At 38.0% G+C, this 23,789-nt stretch overlaps 1 protein-coding gene across 5 annotated transcripts in view; it reads right to left on the bottom strand.

Annotated features, from left to right (window-relative positions):
* The window catches only part of PDLIM5 (PDZ and LIM domain 5), a 127,459-nt gene that overhangs the window by 43,808 nt on the left and 59,862 nt on the right, over positions 1-23,789 (bottom strand). For 3 of the 5 annotated variants that reach the window (XM_017822241.1, XM_017822240.1, XM_017822239.1), the window contains 5 exons: positions 12,143-12,185; positions 10,427-10,851; positions 5,817-5,834; positions 5,354-5,526; positions 3,935-3,971 (listed from right to left, as the gene is read on the bottom strand). In XM_017822241.1, the coding sequence (XP_017677730.1) occupies positions 3,935-3,971; positions 5,354-5,526; positions 5,817-5,834; positions 10,427-10,851; positions 12,143-12,185 (696 nt within the window). The remainder of the gene's footprint in view (positions 1-3,934; positions 3,972-5,353; positions 5,527-5,816; positions 5,835-10,426; positions 10,852-12,142; positions 12,186-23,789) is intronic. The other 2 variants (XM_017822243.1, XM_017822242.1) reach the window with 2 other exon arrangements.

Below are 23,789 nucleotides of genomic sequence, written 5' to 3'. Positions count from 1 at the left end.
GAAAAAAATAAATACATGATTTATGACAGGTTGTTTCAGGACTGACCAAGAGTAGGACAAATATTTTCCAGCTACTATGGATTAACTAAACTACAAATCTGGAAAATCCAGACACATCTTCACTCAGGACAATTAACTGACTCTATGGTTTAAAGCCAAAACTAAATCTATACCTGGCTGCTCAAAAGGAGATGGCTAAAAGTGAATATGTAAAACAAATTTGGAAATACAGTGCTGCAGAAATAGAACTAATTAGTTACTAAAACATGTAAATAAACTTTATACAAAGGCCAGACACTGCCTTTCTAAGTTTTAAGTAACTGGTTTAAAAGCTGCAATTTACACATTTCAGTGAGGGCTTTCTAATTCTATTTCTTGTCCTTCAAGGTTTTCTCTGAAGAGAAAAATCTATTTAATCCGCACAAAAATCCCTAGTAGTTTACAGTTTAAAAATAAACAATAATAAAAAAACATAAAAAAAAATCCCTCTTGGACAATGCCTGCCTGAAAAGCTGAATATTACTAAATTGGGATATTTTTCTGTAGATTACTGATGAAAGAGAAGTTTCGATTTCATTATCATATTCATACTGTTAGGAGATTTCTAAAATTTAAGCTTATTCATTTATATCAAAAACCATTCAGAATATTTTTTCAAAGATCAGATGTATGCTGGGAAACAGACATGAGCTAGGGCACGTTATTCACATGCAAATGAAAAAGTGGCCCATTGTTTTGGAAACAGTAACAAAAAGTCCAAAATTTAACACCAGTAACTGTTGTGCATGGGGATATCGGGTGAAGAAAAGACATCTTTAAAGCAGTAAATGAAATTAATTTCACCATTCATAAAACATTTTTGGAACTAGTGATTTTTTTTTATTATGAATTTATAGAAAACTAATAATTTTAGTAGCCTTTCTCAAACTACTCCTATATCTTCAAAAGACAGATTTTATCAGAGGTTTCTATTCTCTGGATTATTTAGAGAGGGGTTTTTTTCTATTTCTCCCTAAAGCAATTCACCCTTCGAGGGATAAGAGCTGGTGAGACAGATAAACATAATGGTAAGTTTAATAATGACATGAAAATATTCTCGTTACCTAGAGACATCCCCAAAACATAGAAATACTTGAAGGTCAAACCATTCTGCCTTTAAGAAGAAACCTTTACAGAGAGTTTAAGTGATTACCTTTCATAGTTTTCATTGCATTGATGTTCTCTAAAACTCCCATCTGTCTTTCCATTCAAAAAGAAACCATAGAAACCCAGCAAAACAATTTTATACACTACTTCACATTCCTACTTTAATATGTGGTATTCTATCAAATGATTATATTGTGGTGTAAGTGCACTCAGTAACACACTTGGGTTTAGTAACACAGTACTCACTATCAAGTTATGTGATGCAGGGGAGGACAGAAATCAAACTGATGGGCACTTCTCATCAAAACAGTCTTTAGTGAAATTATTAAAGTGAATATTTTCTCCCACTGTCCCTAAGGAGTTAATCCAAAAGGTGTGTAAGATGTGGTATCCCTTGCTCCATCATTACCAGGGCAAATCTAGTTGTACTTTATGCTGTGCATTGTTAGGCATCCACATTGGTGACTGTTAGTGTTAGATAACTTGGCTATTACCTGAAGTCTCCATTTTCTGTTTGTCTTTTCCTAAAGATAAAATGACAAATACCATAAGCTACTGCTGTACTGCATAGCAGCATAAACCCTCTGAAAAGGAAACACAGGCTTAATATGCTTCCAAAGGTCTCTACTCCTTTCAAGTTCCCAAGTTGTGCAAGAAAAAACCAATCCCCCCAAGTCTGCAGAAGCATCTGTTCACATGACTAATTCCAACAGAAGACCATGTAGGTCAGCTGCATAAACACCAAACCAATTGCAATGGTTCTCACTGAGCAATTATGAAAGACTGGTTTTTTATATGTGCTTTACAATTCACCTTTGAGGTCTGAAACATTAGCCGGTTCAATAAACGCTGCAAAAGCCAATAGAGAGTTTTATTTAGAAGAAGAATTACTCCTGTAGCCCCCCAAATGGTTCAATAATTTTACTGATTTCTGCAAATCTCGTGTTGATTTTGACAACACAAACACATACCCCATTTTTAACACGATCAGGAACTCTAATCCTGTGATAGTTTTATACAGTTCAGATTATTTCTAGTATGCAGCAGGGATTTAATTGTTTCTCTTCCTATAACCTGTGAAGGTGCAATGAAATTTCAGATCCATGCATGAGAAGACTACCCAAGGAGTCCAAGAGACTCAAAAGAAAAACAGACAGAGCTAAGATAAAAGCAACTTTTATTAAAATACTCTTCAAGCTTCAGAACGCATAAATTAATGAATGTGTAGCTACTATAATACATTATTTTACAGGAGAACCATAGGGCTGTGAAGCTTTTATAAACACAAGAAAGCCTATAAGCTTCACTCTATAATAAATAAATACTACTGTCTTATCTTGTGTTGAAGCTCTTACAGGTACACAGCAACATTCTGCTCAATTATTCCTTTTTTTAAGTTTTCCAAAACATGAATATATTACTAGTCTAAGCAGCAGAATCCTTATATTGAGCTTTCACTTCAATTCACAACATTGGAATATATTTTTTTAATTTATTTTTTCTTTGCTTAAAAGCAGTCTGTCTTCTTGCTGTACTTTATAAAACATTTACAACCACTCTAAAATTGACCTGCTAGTCAAATCCAAAATAATTGTCCTGGTAAGTATGACAGTTTGAAATAAGTGCATACAGTTCCTCTTCATCTTCTTCCCCCAGCCCCAAAATCAAGGTAATATAATTTCTTATTCTTTTGTTCAAAATTTTCTGCTTTCTAACAGCCTACAGTAACTGAAACTCAGCAATGCAAATGACTCCTTTCAGGCAAAAAAAAAAAAAACAAAAAAAAACTGAAACAGCCATCTCCTCCCCCATGTTGGAAGATTCAGCCACCCAAGTTGTTCTGTTTTAAATATGTATTTTTTTGTCAACTAATGATTAGCACAAAAACATTTTCATCCCATTTTTTACACGTCAGTAGGAAAGTGTTAGAAAAGTATAGAAAAGGCTAGAATTTCTCTCGCAGAAAGGCTAGTGAAATAAGTTTTCTTTTTTCTTTCTTTTTTTTTTTTCAAAGCAGATGGAAAAGAAGAAAGGAAGGAAGTGTTTGTGTTTTGCTTTTGCAACTTGGGTAAGATCACTGGACATTAAGAACACGTGCTGAGACTTCATGGTGCCAGTCACGTAATTTTGTATATTTGGGGCTAATGACGTGGCTGTGAACCTTTTCCCTGTGGAAAGAAGTGATAGAAGAAAAATAAGAAAGAAAGAAAGATTGTCTCAAGCAGTTTCACAAGTGAGCATGCAAACTCCATGCACTATTCCTATCACTTTGTTTTCCTCTCTGTCAAAAAGTTGGATCCAGTGTTAGTCAAAGTCTCATCGACTTTAAGAACAATTAGATTTAGCCACTGATTGGTGCTCATTTTGAATAACACTTATTCCAAAGCAAGGAGACAGGTGACCCTCATTTGCAGTCCAGAACGACAGTATTTTCCAGCTATGCCTTGCATTCTGATGAACTCTCACAAATCAAAAACGCCTGGTTAGACTCAGGAAAAGGAAAACACATCAACAAGCTGACCTCATACAGACAACCAAATCAGTCCAAGCTTACAGAAAATCTCTGCACAAACTCCTGCACAAACTTTACTACTGGACTGCACCAACAGATTTAAAAAGGTTTGTCTCTGGAGAAAAAGATCTTGGTTTTTACATGCTGAAGTAAAAGGCAAAAAAGAAGCAATATTTTAAAAACATTGAGATGTCACACAAATGCACCAAACACTACAAGTTAAGAATTAAGACATGCAAAGTATTAAAGTAATAAAAATGTAAAACATCAACTCACTTAGTCTTCTTTGCAGCTTCATTTTCTGGTTCTTTCACTGAAAGAAAACAGAAAATTTTTATTTTCTAAGGCACTAAATACACTGTACCACCACACTGAGATTCTCTGCTGTACCAATACATTCACCACAAGAAATTACAACAACACTTATTAGGACTCTTTAATTCTAAATATGCCTCAATGAACATGAGTTATGTCTAAAACTTCAAGAGCCCCTTTCATAGTAGAATTGCTGAAAAGTGGCTCTGCTGGTCTCTGCCCTTTCCCTTGGCCCGCTCTCCATGCTGGTGTCAAGAAAGGTGATTTGAGAAGGTAAAGATGAATGGAAGTTGAGAGGCATTTCTTTTGGACAAACATCCAGTGGCTTTATATCAGGTGATAATCCAAGCATCTGTTTGCAGTTAGGCTATAACCCATTAAGGTTCTAGAGGTCTGCACAAGGAATAATGTAAATTCCCAGCCCTGATTTAAAGACTGGTAAATCTAGTTGCAGTTATTTTTTACAGCATTTGTCAACATGATAAATTCATCTGTACTGGATAACATGTTATTTCATGTTCAGGTCCATACTCTGCCCTTACAAGGACCAATGAAGAGAATGGAACATAGACAGTGATCTATTAATAGACTAGCACAATACAGTGCTAGAACAAAACAATCAGAAAACTGTCCAAATTCAGACTATTTATCACACATGGACAAGAATCTGTATTTGGGGACATGTTATCACTGGCTTCTAGAGATAGTGGATTTAATAAAATCTGCCCCCTGAGAAAGGGTCCAATTTCCCCAATGCCCTCTTTATTACAGCATTAGCTCTGAAAAGCAGCGTAATGAAATAATCACAAATCTCATCCAGTGAATTATAGCTGACAGCATAACAGGAAATTGAAGTTCTACAATAAAATTATATGACTAGGAATGACCTTCTCCACATCACCTGTTCCAGTCCACCAATGCATGTAATCACACTAGCATAAGGAGAGGAAGGAAACATAACCTGGGGGTTAACTGAGGAACTATGGATTTGTGTTTCTGATTGGTTAAATCATTGCATTTCACATACTTTTGTATGCCTGACAAAGACTTTCTACATGCCACAAAATACTTAATTTTTTTAAGCATAAATTTTGAACAGGAATGTTGCCATTTTGATAATACAGGGGGGAAAAGAAACACCAAATACATATCTGCCGACATCTTTAGGAGTAGAAGCGGAAATTTTAAGATTTACCTAGAATGTATTAATTCAACTTAATCAGGAATAGTGTCCAGTAACGTATCTATCCTGAGCTATTTAGCGATCGCAGGAGTTTTACAATAATATTTTTCTTTTAATACCTCCCCCCACCCCCAGCTTTTAAACGCTTATCTGTCCAAGACCATCAACTTCTATTTCATTTAAACCAAGCCACTCACTATGATCGGTGCCCGTGATTTGGGCGAGGATGCGGAAGGAGCGGGACTGGGTGGTGCCTGTCCGGGGATGCCAGTCTTCCGTGTCTTCAATCAGGCGCTTCTTGCTGGCATCGCTGTGGGTGGGGGTGTGGTAAAACTCCGTGTAGGTATCCACGATGTGCTTCCGTGGGGGGCTGCGTCAAGCAGAAGAGACAGCAGTGAGCGAAAAGTTTGAGAGACCGCCTGGGTTTGGGTAGCTACAAAGACACGGGCAGAACTGTGACTTTTCACAGCGTTTAAAGGCAGCTTCTGCGTTTAAAGGCAGAAGTGCAGCAGTTCAGGCCCGCCTGAACACAGATTCAGTTCTCTGAACCAAACACAGCTTTATAATCACTCCAAGCTGACTGAAATATGTTTCGCTGATGGAACATTTGAAACAGTAAAAGACAGTATTATTGAGACATTTACATGTTTAAACTTTTACCGTTTTGGTGGGTTTTTCCTTGGTGATGACAGAGTAAGACAGCAAGAGAAAGTTTTCCACCATAAACAGGAAAAGGAGAAAAAGAAAACATGAAATAAAGTCAGAAAGGTGAAACAGAAGTGCAGCTAATTATTTTATTGAATTAGTTTTGAGAGAAAGGGGAATTAAAATCCAATTAATAGTGATATTCTTCCACTAAAACCACAGAACTCCCATACTTAAATGAAACTCACGGGGATTTCCTTACAGGGATAAGAGGGGAGTTTGCCTCGGTATAGCAGGGTAGTCTACCTTGTTCAGATCAGGTGCCCCTTGGCTCATAAGAGGCAAAGCACAGCTGTGTGCATGTGCAAGGGTCACACAGTACACACCAAGTCTTTTGCACTTGGCAAAGCCTGGATCAGAACCAGACCATTTGAAAGCATAATGAGCACAATAATGAGATACCCTCTTTGAAGGACAATAAAGTAGGGTGATTGTTTCACCTGGTGATTTTCCCTACAGTAATCTACATGCTATTATCTATCCCTGCACTAGCAGACTTGCAAGAATACAGGATTTTAAAGCTTTGGTTCCAATAAGTGATACAAATAACATGTAATGGCACTGATCAGTTTAGGAAAGGGAACAGAAGACTCAAACTATATAAGTTACTCCTAAATTCTACATTTGTTATTCCAGAGTATTCATCTTTAAGACCCTCTAAGTGTACATTTACTTTTACATAATTTACAGGAGAAAAGCTGCGCAAAACTAGCTCCTAAAACATAAAACTTCCAATAATTATTAAAAACCAAAAGTTTTTAAACCAAAAACTCAACAGAATGTTAAAAGTCCCTCTAATTTTTGCTACTACTTCCTCTCTGTATTTTTAATGTCCAAACTATTTCTGGTGAAGAAAGGTGGAAAATATGAATGAAAATTATGTTAACTGTTAACAAGTTAACTGTTAACAAGTAAGAATTAGTTCCATTCAATGGAATGCATTAGTAAATACTTACAAGAATACTTAATACTTGAAAGAATGTGGAAGATATGATACAAAATTATATGAAGACACTGAATTTATTGAAACACAGCATTACTGAGGTACATGTATCACACATCAAAGTTTCCATCAGAGAGAGAGGTACAGAAACAAAGACAGTGGTATGTCCAGGATGGAGAACAAAAAGTACATAGAAAAATTAAGTAAAGCATCTAAAGAGTTAATAGCAAAAAATAAAATCTAAAAATTAAAACAGTAGTTAAAGGTGTGGAAATACATGAAAATGTAATTATTTACATGCAGTTTACTGCATTCTAGCAACTACCGCAGTGAAATAAGTAGTCTTTCACATTTGTTGAAAGTGGTATAAAGGAAAAATCCTTCTGACTTCTCTTGTGAATCCTACTGGTCCCCTCTTTAAGGCTTAAGAGTCTACTAGTAATTACTTACTGAGGCAACAAGGTGGTGCCAGAGACAAAGGAAAATTCAATGAGACAGGCTCTCCCTTAACTCAGCCTTGAGGCAAGGGGGGAAAGGCCAATAAAACCTTAATCATTTAACATCCTGATATGCAAAAATCACAGTATATGGATGCTAGTTTTATTTTTCCTGTATGAATTGAGAATCCAGCCCTTCATTCTACCGTTCTCAAATCAATGTTATTTTTATACTGTATTTCACCATTTACTAGTTGTATTACCAACACCAATGAACCATAAATGCACCAAGAGTATGCAAACACCACACAAACGTTTTGTAGAATAAAAATAAGCTGCAAAATGTAGCACAGTGAAAAGCAAAATCACATCATGTCTGATGCAGACAAAAATAATCTACTACACTAAGAAAAGCTGAAGCTGTTTTGCAAAATTTAAATATAAAGCTCTGTAAGAGCTATAATTTTGCAAAACAAGAATACATGCTGGTTATTCCAACAGGAAAAATGACCATAATTCAAGTCCAGTGCTGTTGATACTAACTTTTTCGCTGCTGTTATCTGCAAGGGAAAAAAAGTATTTGATGTGTTAATTCATTCTTTGTTTCTCAAAATACTACAGGAATTTCCAAATCCAAGCTCTGGTAAAGCCATATATCACATAAGTCAAACTTACAATCATCAAGAGAACCTACAAGGGAAAATTTTAATCTACCTGCACTTAAAATGAGTGAAGTCTATGAATACCTTACCTGTTTTAAGCAGCAGGCACATCTTCATGCAAGAGTCAGCAAGAAGGTCTTGATAAAAATGCAATTGCACACAGCCCAGTGAAGGCAAATTGCTTGCTTTCTAAGCCAGGACTAAACAAGGGAAACAAAACTTCCTTTCCCATCCTGAAGTGAAGTTAAATAGTTTATATCCTGAATGTGGTTTGAGGGAAGTCAAAGGAAGGGAGAAACTGTGAGTACAACAAGGTGCTTGTCTGAAGAACGGCATTTGCTCAGCATTGCCATCTATGAAGAAAATACAAATTGCTTTTTTTGTTTGTTTGTTTTGAGAAAACGTATCATGTAAAACACAGAAGCAAAATGGAATTTATTTCAGACTTCAGTGTTTCTGATACTTCATAGATGCCATTGATACAATTTTAAATGGGGATATAGTTTAAAATCGCTGTAGAAATTTATTTTTTCTATATAAAACAGAGTAGTGTAGCAGTAGACTAATGCAATCATCTTAGTCGCTTTTGTCTGCTTGTTTTTGTTTCGTGCCTTAGGACTGCAAGACAGTTAGACAGCCCAAACACACTATTATAAGAAAGATTGCAAAGTAAAGTAGGTTTTTACAGCTCTAAAATGTTTTCAAGCTTTCCCAAACTAAATCTGCAAGGCTGACAGTGAGACAGGGATTTCTTCACCCTTCAGGTGTGATTATTCATCCTCTTCGTAGGTATTATTCATCCTCTAAGTAAGGTAGGGCACATATTAGTGCTTACCCAGTCATCCTATCTGGGTTGTCAAATGCTTACTCTATGCCTGCAGCACTTCCTTCCAGGAGACCTACTTTTGTTGCTATTGTTCCTCTTTTTTAGTACTAATTGCTGGTTTTGAATACCTCTTACACAGTTATTTGTTAAAACACTATTCCTGGAAAGATAAGAGTCAGTTTGCTAAAGTGTATTCAACAATTCTACCAGCATTGAGCAAGTCCTTGGAATCTCTTGATTTCATACTTCATTCACTTCATACTTTCACTCACTTCTATGCAGAGTGGATTCCTGCCACCAGCTGTTTAAGAAAGGGCTGGAAGTTACCATGACTACAGTGTGATATAAAATGCATATGGACTGCATTTTATGAGTCCACATATGGAAAATATTCATATTAAAATATAAAGGGAATAGGTACCTAAAGAAGTTTAGAAGCTCAACTGAAACTGCAATTTATCCATTATTTTAGTTGACATGGATGTTTACCTTTATGTAGGGTTCTTCATATACTTTATATGCTGAGAGGTTATCAAAGGACAGAGGCACAAGGCCTACTCTTCCAGTCTCTTTCATTTGCGGGATGGCAAATAGTAACCACACCTTTTAGGTTTTTAGCCCAGGTTTTAAATCATTAAGGCTGCAGAGAAACCTACAGCTCCTCTCCTGCCCTTTTTATTATGTAATTCAACCTGCTGGACACTGCTGCTGGGAACAGAGGCCAGCTGGCATGGGACTGCTTGTGCTCAGCCTCCTTCTCTTCCTATAGCACAGCAGCCACTGGGATCCAGTCCCTGAGGTGCTGCAGCACCGAAACCCTGCCCTGGAATTTCTGGGAGAGATGAAGGCATCTCCAGCCAAAAACCTTACAGGTCTGAGTTCCTAGGACTGCTGTTGAGCCCAATTTAACTTACTAATCTATTGTTTATTAGCCTATATGCTATGCCACGTATAGTATAAGCCTTTCATGTTGGCTTACAGTTCCTTGAATGTTCAGTCTCCAATATCCACTTTAACGTACACAATTATTTGAATATGGAAATTAATCAAATTTTAAATATGCACTGCTTTTTAAAGGTAAAGGTAAAATTTAAAGTCGAGGTATTTACATTATAGCACTGAGAAAAATCTGCTCAACCCTGACAACATCCTTGAATACATCTTAAAAAGTTTCCCCTGTGTTGTGCAGAGAAGTAATGAGACATCTGCCCCTTTGCCTCCCTTCTGGGACCTTTTTCCACCTTTTCTGCCAGGGCCACGGTTGGTCTTTCAGAGCATTTGATTCCCAGCCATCCCAGTACCCACTGACACTTCTTGACAGACTGCTCTGCATTTTTAAGTGCCTGCTGCTTTCAGTCACTGTATTGGGCATCAAAATACACAGTAAGACATGGACACTGAAATTAATACCAGGCTTGCTGTAAGGTCCAGAACACATTGTGTAAAGCATTTTGTGGTCCTTGTTCAATTTAGCCGTGACACTTTGCAAACTGATATATCACTCATGAGAAAAATCATCACCAAAAGTCCGGCTTGGCCCTCTGAAGCATCTCTTTTAAAATGCAAGTTCCTTCTGAGGGATTTGCTTCCGGCAGTTAAATGACTTCTCCAAGTTGTGTTTTACTCAGCCCTTAAACAAGCCAAGCTTTTTTCCTGTGAGGAGAGACCCTCACAGCAAAAAAAAAAATCCCACCTACCCATTTTGCTGTTTACTCTCCCCCTGGTTTTCTCTGAATCCTCGTCGTGGCCCCTCGGCTACATCCTGGGCGCCGTCACCGGCAGAGGCGCTCGGGGCAGCATTTTGCGCGGCGGGCTGCCATGGGACATTAACTGCAGGTTTAGCAGCGCTCGGCACAGGCGACCGCTGCTCAGGGTTAGGCTTGGTGTGAACATGCAGTCCGGGCGCGGCAAACGGGGCTGGGGCGGCAGCCGTCAGCGACGGAGCCGACGCCTGGGCCGGGGTGAATGCGGAGGACGGTGATGGGATGGAGGTGACTTTGGAGGAGGTTACAGCTCCAAACGGCCTTGGCGTCTTATTGTAAGCCACGCTCGCTGTGGCAGTGACTTTGGGTGCAACAGCAGAGGCAATGGGCACAGGCTTAACTACTTCAGTAGGTTCTCCCTATGTGAGATGAAAAACAAAAAAAGAAACACACAAAACCACGCCAAACGCATGCACATTCCTCAGCGGGGATTTTCACTGTTCTCAGAGGAGATAACCCACCTAGCGTGAAAAAGGGAAGCAGAGAAGCAAGCTTTATCAAGACTGAAGCCATAAAAATGTATGGAAAAACAATCCAAGCCATGCGTTTTAGGAAAGGAAACGATCCAAACGTACACAATCAATATGAAATTCTGCTATGCTGACCCCTCTCATCATATCCAAACCAGACACCCCACAAATCAAATTCAAGAGAAACTGAAAAACCTCTCTATTGCAAAACCCAGTGGGTAACTCATGTGGAAAAAAACTACTGTTTTTTATAAAAATCCATATTCCATCTCTCAAACCCAATTTGAGATATGCACGTTCCCCATACACGAATGGACTGTGCATGTGTACACACACACTATACATACTGATCTGTTGGTAAGATCCTTAAGAACAGAACTGGAGCACATCGGTGTTCCCCAATGTCTCCATATACCTTTGTCAGATTAATATATTCAAAAAACGCGGGTTTGGTTTCTGTGGTTTTTTTGTGCTGGGATCCACATTTTAACATTTAACATTCCCAAACTGTGGCCTTTCAAGTCACGGTCAGCAGAACAGTAATATACTACACATTATTTATGGTCAGTGGAGAGGATTTTAAAGTACAGGCCATTTATAAGTATTTTCAAGTTTGCAAACAGCTTTCTTATCAAAAAGGGAGGTTTGAAACTGTTGCATAGAACAAAACATCAGAAGAACTCCAGAACAAATAATTCTCCAGGGCTTTAAGGAAAGTGAGGGGACTTGTTCTCTGAAACTGTAGTATTTGGATAAGCTTCTTTCAAATACAAAGAAAGATCTTAGCGTCCATTAAAACAAACAAATCCCCAAAAACAAAGAAAAGAAATCACCACCAAAATAAAGCCTACTCTGTTTCTCTGTTAGGTACAGAGGGAAAACATCAGAAATATCTTCCTAAAACAAATTTTCTGAGTGTTGGTAGATAACATTTATTCATTCTTTTTTTGGGTTTTTTGGATAATCATTTGCCAGGTCTTTCCATTTTCTTTAGGAGCAGAAAAAAAGGTAACCACTCAAAGATCCAAATGCTGCAATACTCTTAATGTAACACATGGAAAACAAGCATCTTATACTGAAAGGAAAGTTTGAATGACAGTGCTTATCAATAACAGAGTTGGATAGATGGAAATCAGTTAGTGCCACATGCCACATTTCTTCATTGTGAGGATGAACATACCTTTGGCACATTAATAAGATCGGGTTTTTGTACAGAAGCCACTCTGGAAGAGGAAAAACAAACATTATTGTAAAACCCAAATTCTTTAATTTTTAAGCATTTCCCTGTTCCACCTCACCACGCCCATCCACAGATATACAAAATATTTAATTTTATTTCCTCTAAAGGAACAATTCAAGTTAAACCTAGAATACTGTTGTTCACACAAGGAAAAGGCAAAGCAAAACTGAATTAATTTGTCCAGATACAATGTTAAGAACTCTGGCATCTATCATCAAGTACTATTTGATTTATAAATTCATAATTCTCTATCACCAGTTAGAAGACTTCAGCTCCAATTTGCTTGCTATTTTCTATCCTTTCACAAGAAACTCTGTCAAATAACTCAAAAGCTCAGGTCAGATAAATTGCATTTTAAATAGTACATAACCTATATACAGGGTTAAAACAGAAAGCTTCCTTTTAGAACAAAAACAAAAACCCTTCTGAGGAACTTAGCAAGTTAAATAATACAGAAACTTTTTGCACCGTCTTTGGTTTTCAAAACTAAGGTTAATGTCACTTGAACTCTACAGTAGATGGCAAAAAAATTTTTCCCAAACAATGGGCACATTGAAACTACTATGGGGTGGTGAGAAGGAAAGGAAGTATCACAAAGGAAACGATTAAGTAGATAAAGAGTTGATAGATTTTGTTACACCTGAAGTGAAATGGCAATGTGTTACAGGTAAAAGTCATCTTACTTGATTGAGCTTTTTTCGGATTTGAGTATACTCGTATGCAAAAATACACATGCACACACTAAATTAAAAATATATATTAAAAATATGATACATTAATGTTTTGCTTGAAAACATTACTGCTGATACACTTGAGTGTTTTCATGCTGTTCTGATAAAAAGTGGGTTCTCAACACATTTCAAAACATTTCTGGCCATATTTGGTGGCTGCTCAGAGAAGCAGTCACCCTTAATGATCCAAGAACCACCAATCGTATCCTGCCTGAAATCACACAACCCTGATTTCCAGTATGGCTTTTGAACAACTGAAAAACTGATTTCCAAAAGATAATTTGCTAGGGAGGTAAAAAGGTTCATTGCATTGGACATCAGCTAACAGAGGCTACAATTTTAAAAACATTTCTATTGTATAAACCAGCTTTTCAGTTTTTACCAGGGGAACATGGAGAGCTAGTATTAGGCACACTTGTTACCTTTAACCACTCCTTTTTTTAATTTTCCGTTTTGTCCTCTTTATTTTTTTCCCCTTCTTTTTACTATTTTGTTCACAATATTTGCTCCTTTCCTGAGAGTCGTTTGGCCCTCAGGGCTCATCAGATTCCAGCAACAGGAATCCTGCTGCAGGTTCAGTAGTTAACTTACAAAAAGCAAAATACATATAATCCAGATGCTATGTTGATGGGGGGGGGGGAAGGAAAAAAATGCATAGCAGGAGAAGATCATCTTCTGCACTTTGGCTTCACCACTTGTGCATCGCTGCTGACACACATTATGTCCACATCAACAGCAATTCTCAACAGAGAGAGGGTTTTGTCCGCTCTGGGGAACAGGGCCGTTCTCCCCTTTCCCACAGAGCATGCAGCCTATGAAAAGCCTGACCTCCAGCCCTCCACAGCACTGGGGTGCATCATTAATCACTCCTAATTGCAGAGTTGTCAATTTGCAGCAACAAAAGCAACAAGGAGGAAAAAAAAATACCAATACATATGGAAACTTTTCTTTTTTTTTTTTAAGACCAGAGTTAGAAGGAAATGTGCATCTGGCTTCATATCTTACATACACTTTTTTTTTTCAATAAAGTAACTTGAAATGTTTTATGTATTAATTAAGCTGATCCAACAGGGAGATGTAGGAAGACATTTATTATTCAAGCCAACTACCATATTTCACGCTTGAGAAAAAAGCTTCTCTTTGCTAATGCTGGACCTTGACTTTCGGTCTCATAAAAGGAACATACTTAATTTTTTTTTGTTTTTACAAAATAATCAAATTTGAGTTTGCAATGGATGAAATTGCTCTGCATTCACCGGTACAGCACTGAGCAAAAATTATTTTAAACCGTTATTACTGGATGACCTGAAAACACACTTTTCAAAATTCATCTTCAAAAACGTCATACAAAAAGGAAAAGAAGGAAAGGATGAAAAAAAGACTAGATAATCAAAATGTTCAAAATGTTCCTTTTAAACAGTGGAGGCAGACAACATAATATTACTTTATTTCCCTCGCAAACATACTTGAAACAAGGACATAAATTTGTGTGCCCCAGACATACTTCAAGCAGTTTAACTTGGCCTTGTTGACTTCAGACTATAATCAGACTAAAATCTGTGATTTATCCTGTATTGTAAAGAGAAAATGCTCACCCAGCAAACTGAGCCACTAAGATCATAATGTGAAAAATGCACAGTGGTTAGACAAGACAGTACAAAAGGAAATGCACACTTTAAGCTGAAAAGCAAAACACATCCAACACACACATTTAAGAAAATTCCTTCTTCGAGGCTATTTCCTTTAAGATTTTCATAGATACCACCAAATTGCATAGCCAAAAAATAATTAAACTGTAGCATCTTTTACATTTTGTAGCTGTTAGCACTTAATTTGCCACCTAGTTATTAAACATACTAGGATTTCATACTGATTTGGTCCCATTGAATGTATGAATAACTGATGATAAAGGTTTTCCGAATGAGATGACACACTTGCCCTGTTACTACTTACTAAAAAAAGCAGTACAGCTTGAAGCATGATATTTTCTGAATGATTTAAAACTAGCAGTTCAGCATACTAGTTTATGCAATACTTTCAATAACATACAAACAAAGCAAAGACATAAAAGCTCAGTATAAAGGCTTATTATAAACAACTCACACAAAAGACCTTGGCAAATGGTTACAGTATCAACCTTCATAGGAATTATTATAAACAATAAAACCAGAAGTAGTAGCCATCACTTACTAATATACTAATATTGAAAATAAAAGTGCACAAATTTTTTGCACAGGCTTCTATATCAAAGTCATTTATTCATTCTGTGGAGGGGGTGGAAGGGGCAAAGCTATATTTAGCTTGTGTAAACGGGTCATTTCAACCAAACATGATAAAATTTGCTGTCTAAACATACCACAAGCTGTTCCTCTCTGATGAATACTTTCAAGACATTTAATGCAATTCAAAACATTCCAACTTCCAGCACAGCCTTATTAGGAAAATGAATTAGTCCACTCTTCACTGTAAGCAATATGCCCAGCAATAACTATTCATTCTTTAAATTCTCCTATTATTCATTCACTTTCCAAGTATTTCTCCCATTAAAAAAAAAAAAAGACACAAGCAATTTGACAGAACCCTTCTGTAATTACTAAAGCTAAAGCTACAGTTCTCCATGCTTCAGCAGGGAGTACACCATCTGCAGAGACTGATCATCAATGAAAACTCTGTTATCTTCATAATTAGCATTATGGAAGCAAGCTCAATGCAAGGCAGGACTTTTTTGGACAAATCTCAGCTGTCCTGTGTGTATAATCACACAACAGAGGCCCAAACCCTCAGCCAGTAAATCCCTACATCTTCACTGAACCTAAAATCCAAAAGACATTTCAGAGTTGTCTCTTTTCTGAACTGCATTGAAAGTCCCATCATCCCCTGTCCTTCTGCTCCTAAGTCAAGGGACTATAACGTATTCATAACTAAAAAGATTGATGCAAAAATCAATGGGAAATTCACAAGAAGGTAACTGTGCTTACATAAACTCCTCTGTACACAAGGGGAGCACACAATACTGGTATTAACAGTGCGGTTTTCACATCTCTGTAACTTGAAGAATTGCCTAAACTCTGGTGTGAGATACAAGAAGCTGCAACACCTTCATTGAATTACAGAATCATCTCGGTTGGAAAAGATCTTAAAGATCGAGCCCAACCATAAACCTAACACTGTCAAGTCCACCAAATGAAGCCAAAGCTGAAAAATTTTCTACAAAACTTTATTTGTTGTTCTGAACTGAACCTTTCTAACAGAAGGATGGAAGAAAGGAAGGATTCCCTTCCTATTCCCTGTCCTGTCCCTCTCATTTCAAAACTAACTCCTTTTTCTTAGCTGATCAATCATCAGAATACAGGTTTTGGCAGCAGATGCTACACCCCTGAAAAGCCACTGGTCACATCTTCCTTCCAAAAACCTGATCTTTTAGCGGTTTTGCCATTGTAGTCTGCAGTTCTATTGGTTAGCTTCATTTTATTTCTGGAGAACACTCAGTAGACAGGGCAGGAAGCTAAATAAATTTGCCTTTCATAAATTAGTCAACTCATGGAATAAAGATGACAAGCAGAAGACATTTAACATATATAACAAGTCATGACTTTCACTAGGGGTTATCTGAATAATAATAAATGTAGACATAATTTAAAGCACAGAAAAAAGAATAATCAAAATATATGTATTTTTTTCCTTAAACACAAGCCCCTTCTTTATCACAGACATAATTAATTTTTTACCAACCTTGCTCTGACTCACAACAATAGAAAAACAAGAACATTGTTAAGCTTGCTTCTTGTTGCAATTTATACAGCATCCAAAATGGTTTCCTTACACACACTAATATAACATACAACTGCATTTCCCACAGTTTTGTAGAAAGACACACTGCCCCGGGCAACACCAGTCAGTAAATCAGCACTTCAGCAATCTTGCCAGGACATGCATCTGCAGCCTTGAGATTGCAAACCTGTCCACATCCCAACACATGGAAAAGCAGAGGTAGCAAAATTATCATTAAGTATGACTCAATGAAAATTGGAATCTGTTGCAGCCATTGCAAAAAAAGAGATGACTCTTTTTTTTCTGCCTAAAGAGATGCAACAATGTTTTCAAATCTCTAGTCTGTCATCATACTTACTAACATCTCAACAGATGGCTGTCAACATTTTATTTCATCAGTCATTCTCTTTTTTCTAGTTTATTATTTTAGTTTACTTTTTGTTGAACATACCAAATTATGTCAAATAATGTTAATTACAATCAAACAATGCAAACATCAGTGCTGACTGCCTGCTTAGAGGAGCAAATGGCAATTTCAAACCAGTGATACAGGAGAGAAAAGATGGGATGCAAAATGGTACTTCAGATACGATACTTGTCCAGGAGTCTTGGTACTAACATCTCCCTCTGCAAACTAATTCTTACATTAAAAATGCATTCTTTCTCCTCTTACCCTACAAAACAGAGTCTGTTAACCCATGATAATTCAAATTTTCATTCTCTTATTCAATACAACATATCAAATCAGGTTGGCAAATGGTCACTAGTGTGGTTCCATAGGGCTCCATTTTAGACTCACTGCTCTTCAACATCTTCAAAAATGACTTGGATGCAGGACTTGAACGTATATTAGGTAAGTTTGCTGATGATATTAAACTGAGGAGACTTGGGGGTCCTGGTCAACAGCAAGTTGAATATGAGTCAGCAATGCCCTGGCAGGAGGGCTAACCTTGTCCCGGGGGCATCAGGCAAAGCATTGCCAGGCAGTCGAGGGAGAGGATTGTCCTGCTCTGCTCTGCACTGGAAATATTGTGTGCAGTTTTGGGCACCACAATATAAGAAAGATATAAAACTATAAGGGAGCATCTAAAGGAGGGATACAAAGACAGTGAAGGGCCTTTAGGGTAAGCCGTATGAGGAGCTCCGGAGGTCACGTGGCTTATTCAGCCTGAAGAAAGGGAGACTGAGGGGAGGTCTCATTGCAGGTACAACTTTCTCATGAGGGGAAATGGAGGGGCAGGCACTGATCTCTTGTCTGTGGTGACCAGTGACAGGACCCAAGGGAATACCATGAAAGTGTGTTAGGGGAGGTTTAGGTTGGATTATTAGGAAAAGGTTCTTCACCCAGAGGGTGGTTGAGTGCTGGAACAGGCTCCTCAGGGAAGAAGTCACAGAACCAAGACTGACAAGGAGTTCAAGGAGTGCTTGGACAATACTCTCAGGCACACAGTGTGGTTCTTAGCATGATCCTATGCATGGCCAGGAGTTGGACTTTGATGATCCTTGTAGGTGTCTTTCAACTCAGGACATTCTATGATTCTGTGATTAAAACGCAAACAGTGTGAGACACAGTAGTCTCATCATTAATAAAATACTGAAGGGTTTCTGTGGGTGCTCTGTTTGTATGTGAAATCTCAGAAAAGGATCTCTTCTGTCCAATGAACCACTTTAAACACCTAATAACTTTTGGGCTTGATGTACTTTGAGGAGGTATATTTAATGGAGTATACTGAGAATACTGGTATTTATGTTTTGTCAGAATAGTACATTGAGATAATATTTCATTAAATTCAGCCTGAGAATATTAGTTCGTGTGTCACTCTCAAAATATTTCTACACTTTCAATAAGTTTAGAGGGGGAGAATTAATAGAATGTGCATGTTAGCATTTTACATTTGATATACATTATATAATACTTTCACATCCTCACACTGTGCGCTCCCCCAGCACACCAGATTACAATGAAACACTAGGTCAGGTGAAAGAAAGAAAAATTATGTTCTTGCTTTACTGTCTGTTTGATAGTTGGCCAAATCAAATTTAGGTCCCCCCTCTTTAGTTTAAATAAGGTTTGTGATATCATAATTATGTGTTAAAATAAACAGTGCTGATATTTTAGGAAAGAAAAAATCTGCCCACTGCTTTGGTATTCCTACCCACAAAGGATTAGTTGTTTTTAAGACCTCCCAAAGACAACCACTGCTCATAGTCTCATTCCTGTGGTCTGTGGCAACCCTACCAAACGCATTTGTAAAGAGAATTTAAGTGCAGGCAGATAATATTTTATTCTACTACAGCAAAACCAAAAACCAAACAAAAAGCTAGGAAAAAATACCAAGGAATTTATCTCACTTACCTTCTGGCTGTCAGAGGCTTTTAAAAACAAGTTTCTTGCTTCCATGAAGGAAGAAGGTTTAGAAACCTGGAGATCCCATGCATATGGTTAGCACTGGACTGGGAAGGCATGTCTGTACATACCTGCCCACAACTCCCCTGATTAGAGCCCAAGCAGGTAAAGCATCCCCAGTACCAAGTATGGATGATGCCTTACAATCCTGTAAGGCAGATTGCTGTCAGTTGTCCTAGAAAAGTTATAAACAGCCTAGTGGTAGCTTAGTGTTTCTAAATAATCGAGTTTGGTAAGCAGGACTCCCATTTTGTCACTGGGTGGCTTCTCACAAGCAACAGGAAAACTTCTGGCTTGTATATAAGACTTCCTTATACCTTGCCTTCAGTGACAGAGATAATTTCTATCAGCTGTGTCTTGCTATAAACTCGATTTTTTCTTTTCTTTAAGCTTCTCAAGCTGTCTCGCTAAGTAAGAGTATCCACATAACAGCTAAGTGCAAATAACAAGATAAAACAACTATATCCGGGCTTTTAATGAAGTATAATTTACACATTTGATTTTCTTTATGAGTGCTTAATAGATAGTAATTCTAACACAGCAAGCTACCTTTAAAAATAGCCATCTTAACGAAAAGCATGGGTCTAAATGACTTGCAGACCTAGTCCCTCCTCCAAAATTCTTAGGGGAAAAAAAAAAAGAAAAAGGGCTCAGCTTCATGTTGACTTCAATCTGTCATCAAATCTAGGTTATAATTTAAAAGATTCAAAACTAAGCACTGAATTATTTTTTCCAGTGCTTTCCACAATATGGTGAGTAATGTTTAAATTACCTCCTTTGTTTAAAACGTAGCCCAAAGAAACTTGAAAAGTGTAGTCATATCTATTTTAGCTGGAAATTCACCACAAACAGCTTCCCATCCCCAACATGTCCTTATTTGGTACTTTTACTTTTTTTTTTCTCCTTAAGCATGTCCGTGGGAATGAGCATTTTTTTTTTTTCGAATGAAGAATCTGGCAATTTAGAGAGCCACAAGATTATTGTATTTTAGTCCTTATGGGAGCTAAGCACACCTCTCATCTGTGAAGCAGCTCACCCATTCATTGCTTCCAAAAATTCTGAGGAGGTTAGTAAAAGTGTAGTTAACCAAACAAGACAAAAACTGTTTCTGAGGTGTCAGGCAGCAATAGCAGAGAAGAGCCCCATCCTTCACTAGGATCATCAGCATGGGAAGCAGTGTCACCCATCCAGACTCCAGAAGCACTGTCCAGGCATCTTTGGCCAAATCCCAGCTGCCTCCTAACACCTTCTGCTTCTTATTGACTTACAATGACAGGGGAACAATATGAGCAACCTAATCCTACAACTTCTAAATTTCCATCTGCTGTACATCATCCCAGCCATACCATGCGGACATGGAGAGAACCCACTGCAATTGCATGGCTGTCAGGAAAATTGCTGAGCCTGGGGCTGGTCAAGAAAAGCCAGGGACACCAATAAAGAAACATGATGCTAAATCTATTTAAAAGGATGAACTTGTGTTGGTTTTGCTATGGGTTTAATTATTTCCAATTAAGGTCAGGAATATCATTAAGCATTTGTCTGACTTCTCAGTGGGACCCACCACTAAACCAGCCAACTGTCTTTACTATTCAGCCCCTCACATACCTCTTTCCTCCCTCCCATGTCACCCCAGCAGCAAGAGTTGAATATCCATCCTTGAGGTGCATGAACACAGGACCTGACTGGCAAACTGCCACAAAAACTACCATGGGCACTGCAGCCAGCACATAGCTGAACAAGTCTTCTTTGCAGGTGTATTTGAAGGGGCTCCCACAGGCTGTCTCCAAAGAGGACACCACCACAGGTGGTAGTGGCTCTGGACAGCAGAGCTGAAGCACCATAAATCACATGACAGAATTATTACAGGATCAATTTAATGACCATATACTTGCCAGAAGCTGTTAATTTTGCCACTACAGATCCTTGCTTTTGTTGCACTGTATCATTTCCATGTATTGTTTATATGGTTATATATTTAAGGTCACTGGCTTAGCACCATGTATTGCAGGTCTAACATGCTAAGGAAAGCTATTTATGTCTCAACATGGCTGTCTACTATAGCTTTAGATATCTAACAACTTCAGTTTGGAGGTTTCCTTACATGACTTCTTTCAACTGTTGCATCAAGACTTCAAGTTAGCCTGGCCAACAGGTCTCACCACACCTTTAAGGGAAAGGGAAGTCAAAGATCAACTGCCAGAGTATGAGCTGCACCTATAAATTGCTTTGTTTACTGCAAAAGATAAGCAAGACAAATTGGAAAGCAGCAGTGATCTCAAATAGTTAATTTCTGTAGTCAATAAACTGGCCAAGGAACCAATTATACTGGATACTAACCAATTATACTGGATACTAACCAATTATACTGGATACTAACCAATTATACTGGATACTAACCAATTATACTGGATACTTAACTATAATAATGGCCAGTCTTCGCGAGCGAAGATTTGGGAAAGGTCATTAGCCCTTCGAGCCTGCGCAGTGGATTTTTTAGGTGAGACCCAGCGTGCGCTGAACTGAGCCCACCCTTTAATCCTGAGGTTCATCTGCCGGGGCCGAGCAAACTTGGACAGTGGCAGTGAGGGTCTCAGAACGTAGGTTTGTTTAGAGTGACCTTCTCTTAGATGGATTGCCTCACAGGGCTGACGAGCTCCATCTGCCCCGGGGGCTGGGAATCGAACCTGGGTCGCAGCGGTGAGAGTCCTGCACCCTAACCACTAGACCACCAGAGGCCCCATACTTAACTACTGGTTAAGTAAAGGTGCATAAACCACAGTTCTATAATTCTTCTGTTGTTTGCAACAACTGTGAAAGAAGAGAAAAATTAATAATCCCATCTGCCTCCAACTGATCCAGCTAACAAGTTTTTCCTTCCCACAGTCTAGTTTTGGAAAAAGAATCTTTCATCCCCCTCAGATCAAAATATTTAGAGGATAACATTCACAGCACACTTACAGCATATGAAGCAAGTAACTGCTTTTGTAGGCAACTAATCACTGATGCAAAACAGATGCAAAACATCTCGTAGTCACAAAACCTGTTGGGATTTGTCACAATTCTGCAAACATTACTTTTGTTTTACCCTATAGCCGAAGTAAGGGAGAAATGTTTGACAGGCACAATATGTGTTTTTATTACCTCATGGGGTTTTGTGGTTTTGTGCCACAGACATGACTTTCTACTGACAATACCCTGGAATTTTTCAAAGGCAGTAATTTTTCAAAAAAATGGATTGAAACAAGCCCTCAAAATGGTGCAGCAGTGAAAGTCAGCTATTAATTATAAGCTCAAGTCTGCAGATACCGCTTACCTTTTTATAAGCTGGTGTAACAGATACTTATCTAGTTAAACTTGCAGTGATGGATCTCAATTTGTATTTAGCATTTTTTCAGACCTCTAGAATATCCTGTGTACCTGAAAACCTCTCTGCTTTTCCCAGCATTACCAAACATCCCATCTTTCTTATGCTGTTACACTTTCATGATGTTACTGCTATCTTTCAGGAAGACACTTATTTTCCAAACAGCCAGTCATTAATTTATTCTCATTTCACCCTTTACTAGAGGAAGGTAGTAAGAGTTAATGAGTCAGGGCACTACAGTTTTGATTCTCAACAGCTGACAACTTGCATGGTAGAGGACAGGTTTTATTTAACCAGTGTCTCATTTTTTCCTGTGGGCTGATGCTTAGGAACAGTTTATCTAACAACACTTGTCAGTTAATGTATTTATTTGCCTTAGGTTTGTTTTTCTTTTTCTACTCTTTACATCCCACATGCACAGAGGTGCAAAATTAACTATCTGAAATTGAGAAACTAACCAGTTACCTGCATAGGTGCTAAAGATTCACACTATTTATCCAGTTCAAGCTAACTAGAACTATTTTCAGTATACGAAGGGCATAGTCCATATTTAAACCACGTAAGCTTCTTTTAATCCATTTAGAGACAACTGTCCCTTGACAGATCACCACATATCCTTTTATAATTTAAGAATGCCTGCAAGTTAGCATCATAAACCATGCATGTTGGAGAGATGTGTTTTTCAAAGGAAAGCAACAGGTGTGGAACCCAGTCTGCATCTGAAAAACAAAAGTGTAAATAGAGACAAGCAACATCATTCGTGGCACCCAAATAATGAAAAATGGACACAGATTGCTCAGTGGACTGAGATAAAATGGACTTGGGCATCTCTAGGTACATTATCAGATTTTGAGCCATATAGAACCCATAGTAGAGAGAATGATGAAAATTATTTCTTTCCCATTCTTAACCTTGCTTCTGTTATCCCAATGTTGTCAAGTTTCAAAAGAAGATTCTAAGTAAGTGCCATTAAGCATGTCCCACAATCCAGATAATACCACATACAACCTCCCACATTTTTCTGAAAAGGGGGACAAAGGTTTCACTCTCAAATATATTCACATACTATTCAAATTCAGAGGCAAGGAGAGTAACATTTTCAGAAATGTTTAAACTTTCCAAAATGAAAGCTTTTCCATTTATCCAGACTTGGCCAGGAGCGCAGGAAGCACCGCTGCTGACGCATGACTGCCGAGCGACTGCCAAATCCCAAGGCTACTTCAGGTTCTGGCAAGTAAACCAACAGGGCTTTAAAAACTTTTTGATCAGAAATCTTTTGGACCTGGGTCAAATGGCTATTCTTCAAGCTCA

Source organism: Lepidothrix coronata, unplaced genomic scaffold (genome assembly GCF_001604755.1).
Source record: "Lepidothrix coronata isolate B3197 unplaced genomic scaffold, Lepidothrix_coronata-1.0 Scaffold96, whole genome shotgun sequence".
Classification (NCBI taxonomy): Eukaryota; Metazoa; Chordata; class Aves; order Passeriformes; family Pipridae; genus Lepidothrix; species Lepidothrix coronata.
The sequence above is the reverse complement of the archived record's forward strand: the minus strand, read 5'-3'. Positions and strand labels throughout refer to the sequence as shown.